General features: G+C 57.8%; 1 protein-coding gene across 1 annotated transcript; it reads left to right on the top strand.

Moving 5' to 3' along the window:
• Nucleotides 1-262: 262 nt before the first annotated feature.
• On the top strand, nucleotides 263-3,236 carry LOC308526508 (uncharacterized protein). The gene is made up of 3 exons (XM_081101612.1): nucleotides 263-1,394; nucleotides 2,394-2,488; nucleotides 2,628-3,236. The coding sequence occupies exons 1-3, from the start codon at nucleotides 1,316-1,318 to the stop codon at nucleotides 2,952-2,954; spliced, it is 501 nt and encodes a 166-aa protein (XP_080957738.1). The 5' UTR covers nucleotides 263-1,315; the 3' UTR covers nucleotides 2,955-3,236.
• Nucleotides 3,237-4,499: the final 1,263 nt, after the last annotated feature.

The following is a 4,499-nucleotide window of genomic DNA, read 5'->3' as shown; positions in this document are numbered from 1 at the left end:
GCGGAGTTGGTGGGCGTGGAGTCGGTGGGCGTGGAGTTGGAGGGTGAGGAGTCGGTGGGTGCGGAGTTGGTGGTGCGGAGTCGGTGTGAATTGTCTGTGTGAAGAGTCGGTGTGAAGAGTTGGAGTAAGAAGAGTCGGTGGTCGTAGAGTCGGTGAGTGCAGAGCCTCTTCCTGTGTGAGAAGGGACTGTCCCTGCCTCCCCCTCAGGGCTCTTGTGAGGAGTGACTGTGCAAGGACAGAGGGCACCTGGCGCAGGGCCGGGGATGGGCAGAGAGACGGTGTCCAGGTGACTCCCGAGTCTGTGAGCAAACCCTTCCCGCTGCCAGGCTTTGACCAGAACCGTGTCCACTGGCGGCAGGTCCACGGCTTCCCTTCTACCAATTGGGATCCCTTGGCCTGGCCTACGGGAATTCGGCTGAAACTGGCTCTCTGACAGCCCCTGAGGAGTCCCAGATTGCGAGAGGGCATAGGCGAGGCAGTGGGACTCCACTGGTGTATGATGAGGGCGGGGAGGGACACAGGAGGTTGGCTAGTGGGGAGGGACCCTGGGAGGGCCCCAGGGCATGTCAGGCCTGTCTAGTTCAGCCCCAATCAGCCAGACCCCAGCAGCAAGCCAACCTGCCAGTTGCAGCGTCTGCCCTCCAGTGGTCAGTGCACGTCATAGCAAGCTGTTGAGTGGCCTTAGCATATCATTCGTGTATTATGTTTTCATTGGTTGAATGGATGACCGGACACTTAGCATATTAGCCTTTTATTCTATAGGATGTTAAAAAAAAACAAACAAAACAAAACAAAAAAAAAAAACAAACGGATAGGGCCTGACTGCTGTGTTGCTTTCTGTAAGGATGGATGTAGGTGGGTGACTGGCAATAAGGGTCTCAGCTGGCAACTAGGATGTGGGTCGAGCTGTGATTTGGGAGTCCCTACGGCAATTCCAAGACATGGTAAACCAGCTAATGGGCCTGAGAGCCGCCCGTCCTCCTGTCACCTGCTTTGCAGCCCTGTGCTGTGCGTCACTTTGCTCAGACACCACAGAGGCCTCATGGGTCTTCATCACCTACCACGGGGTCAGCATGTCTTTTAGTGGCTGTAGGTCTCCCAGCAGGACCCTCTGTTGGAGTCCCTTGTGTGCAGCGGTGCTCTAGGAAGTGAGCAGGTGCATGGAGGCCCTTCATCCTGGGGAATGAGGGTAGCTGCCCTGGGACGGGGCAGGCCAGCGGGTTCCATGGTGCGCATCCTCACCCCACCCCTCTTCCTGCACTAGGATCGTGGACACATCCCCCAGCAGTTCCTTGAGGAGCTGCTGGGGGACATCATGGCCCTCGAGGCTGAACAGGTCCAGAGGAGGAACCAGCCTGCCCACCAGAGCTGGGAGCTGGAGCTGCTGATAGAAGGTAGGCAGCACCCCCTGGCGCCCGGGAGCCAGCCTGGCTGTGGCTTCTCCCTCACCCAGGGAGCTGAGCCCTTGGCTCTGAATCGCCTGGGTCAGCCCACCCTCAGCCCAAGTCAGTAGGGTGTGCTTCCGGGGTCATTTGGGACCGTTTCATTGCCATTCTCCCCAAGGGGAACATGAAGGGCCTGGCAGCCTCAAAGTCAGGACATGAACTACAAGTAAGTAGATTCAGATTTCTCAGCGCCCGTGTGGACAGTCCCGGGAGCTTCCAGATGACAGCACGCTGACCCCAGAGGCTGTCTTAGATCTGTCCGTGGGGGATTGAAAGCTCTGGATGGCAGGAGCTTCCCCAGTGCTCACTCACCTGCATTATAACAGAGGCCTGGGCTGATTTCCTCCGTTCATGTCCTCCTCGGGCAGATGGGTGCAGTCTGCTCTCTGTCTCCCTGGGCAGGGGCTGCTCAGTGACCTCTCCTCCTGAAGGATCTCACCCACGGGTGGCAAGTCCTCGACACACGCGCCCCAGATCCGCTACCCCCCACAGGCATACTGGTCAATGACCGTGCCTCCCACTCCCCAGCTGAGCCACCCAGAACCCCCCCCCCCCCCCACTCTGACGGCTGGCCCGGACCATGCCATGTCTTTGCCGTCTCTGTGAGTCTCTGAAATCCTTGACTAGACAGTCAGGTTAGAACTCGGTAAAAAGTGGTTCCAGCAGTTCCACCGTCTGGAACTTCTGCTTTGGCCTCTCCACGGTCACCTGCCTTCTTCTTAAGCTCTGGATGGCTCCCCTACCGGCCCCCAGCTGAGCCAGCACAGGGGCCACAACCAACAGAGGCAGCACCTTGTGTACGACACCCAGCTGACCATCCCCGGCCCTCACACCTTGGCCTCGGGGTGGGGGGGTGGCCGTCTGGGGGGATGGTCCTCTCGGGGCCAGAGTCAGAGAGGGGAAGTGGAGGCCCTGGAAGCTGGGCTCTGACTCCACTTTGCTCTTCAGCCTGCACGCGGATCACTGATTTGGAGGAGAATACCCATGCCCTCCGGGGCACAGTAGAGACGCTGCAGGAGGAGAACCAGCAGCTCCGGAAAGAGGTAACGGTGGGCGGTGTCCGGAATAGACGGGCAAGCCGGTGGCCAGGTGTCCCGTGGGGTGACAGGTTTGGGGTTTGCTCTCAAGCCAAGTTCACTCTGTGACCTGACTGTGGCACGGGCTGGGTCTTTGGCTCTGCAGCTGGAAGAGTTGGGGACCCAACTCACCCAGGACAAGGCCAACAGCCAAAAGGAAGAGCTGGAGGGAGAACTCCAGTCTAACATCGCCAACACCGTGAGGCCCTCCAGGGCCAAGCAGGTAGGCCCTCCAGAGCGCATGTACCCCTGGCGCCGCCGCCTGCCCGAGGGAGCCTGCAGGATCACAGCCGTGTCCTGGTCATTGATCAGTGATTCCTTGGTGACCAGTTCCCTCGCTCAGCTGCATCTCAGACCAGCAATTCTCAGCCGCTGCCGGCCGCGGGGGCAGGTGTTGCCTCCCTGGGACACTGGCCATCTTGGTGGTGGTTGACAGGACTGAGGGGAGGAGGAGGGCGGTGCTGCTGGCTGTGCCCATTCGATGGTTGTTCCGTAAATATCAGGGTCAGTTGGCTGCTAGTGTTGTTCAGATATTCTGTATCCTGACTGCTGTTCTATGTACTTTTTCTTTTTCTTTTATTTTTAAAATGTTTTTATTGATTAAGTTATTATTTTTTTGTGTGATTAATCACTATGCTTTTATTATGTTCAATTTGTAACAATGAAATTGGGGGTCACCGCAACATGAGACACTGTATTAAAGGGTCACAGCATTAGGAAGGTTGAGAACCACTGGTTTAAGGTTTATTTCGACCTCAATTGCTGGCCCCTACCTAGCCTGGCCCTGTTCCGGGCTTGGGCAGGAGGCAACCAACTGATGTGTTTCTCTCACATCGATTCTTTCTTTCTTTCCCTCTCTCCCCCACTCTCTCTAAACATCAGATATCCTCTCGGGTGGTAAACGTGGTCGGGGGTGAATGTTCTTGAGCATCCCCAGGAAGGCCTGCGGGGATGCTGCCTCCACATTCTGGAAGGTGTTCTGGACTCTGCCAAACAGGATGATGGCTTTCTCCTCCAGATCGATGAACCCCAAGTGGTTCTCATCGAACAGGATGACGACTCCAGGGTAGCGCCAGTGTGAGGGACATACGGGAACAGTTTCCATGCCATAGAAACATATCCTGCAGGTCCGGGGGTAGTTCTGGTCCCTTGGGCTCAGGCCCACAGGCAGAACAAACGGGACAGGCTGCTCCTCTGCAGCTGCAGCCCCGGACTCCCCGACGCTGGGCTGGGCAGGGCATGCCAGCCATGGCCCTCGCTTTCCTCGGTCCCGTCTTCTTGCTGCTGCTGCTGCTCCCGGAGCACCTGCTCCTCCATCTCCCGGACCACGCGGGAGAGCTCGTGGAAGTCCCGGAAGATCTCGCCACCTCGCAGCTGGATGCTGCGCGTGAGGTGGATCTCTAATATGTGGAATGCGATTCCCGTGCTGTGCGTGAGCCTGGCACACTTCCCGTGGAAGCTGAGCATGAAAATCGTGAGGCCCAAGCGATCCGATCGCATTTGCCTTGGAAGAGGCCTGGCCTGATGAGGTCGTCCGGGTGGCTGGGTGGGAGGCAGAGCAGCGGTAGGTCCGGCAGTGATGCCGCACTGTGACATTCCATATCAGCGCCAGCAGTCCCGAATTCCTCCCTAAGCGGCGTGGGTGAATCCCTTCGGTGGTCTCTCTTCTGGCACTGGCTGGTGAGCCTGTCCTTCCGAATCTGCAGGTGGCGGCTGTGGGGCCTGCGGTGGCGGCCTTCCATGCACTCCACCGTGGCTGATTTCCGCTCCGTCAGGCGGATTCGGAACGCGGGCTTGAATTGCATTGGGCCGTCCACATGGGTGTTAAGACCAGGCCTGTAAGTCCAACCAGTAATACCTAAGCCGTCCACCGCTACATACAGCAGTGTTTTATAGAGCTCAATATCTCGCCCCCACAAACCCAAAATGTGTCTGTCTGGGTGGAACAGCTTCGCATAGACTTCTCGGTAAGAGGTAC

Source organism: Myotis nattereri (assembly GCF_964212035.1).
Source record: "Myotis nattereri genome assembly, chromosome: 10".
Classification (NCBI taxonomy): domain Eukaryota; kingdom Metazoa; phylum Chordata; class Mammalia; order Chiroptera; family Vespertilionidae; genus Myotis; species Myotis nattereri.
Note: the sequence above shows the minus strand (reverse complement) of the source record. Positions and strands in the feature narration are given on the sequence as shown.

Bases quoted from the DNA above. Each gene is read 5' to 3' on its own strand.
- LOC308526508 (XM_081101612.1), top strand. From the start codon at position 1,316: ATGGCCCTCGAGGCTGAACAGGTCCAGAGGAGGAACCAGCCTGCCCAC. The intron at 1,395-2,393 runs GTAGGCAGCACC...TTTGCTCTTCAG, and splicing joins GCTGGAGCTGCTGATAGAAG to CCTGCACGCGGATCACTGAT. The intron at 2,489-2,627 runs GTAACGGTGGGC...TTGGCTCTGCAG, and splicing joins ACCAGCAGCTCCGGAAAGAG to CTGGAAGAGTTGGGGACCCA.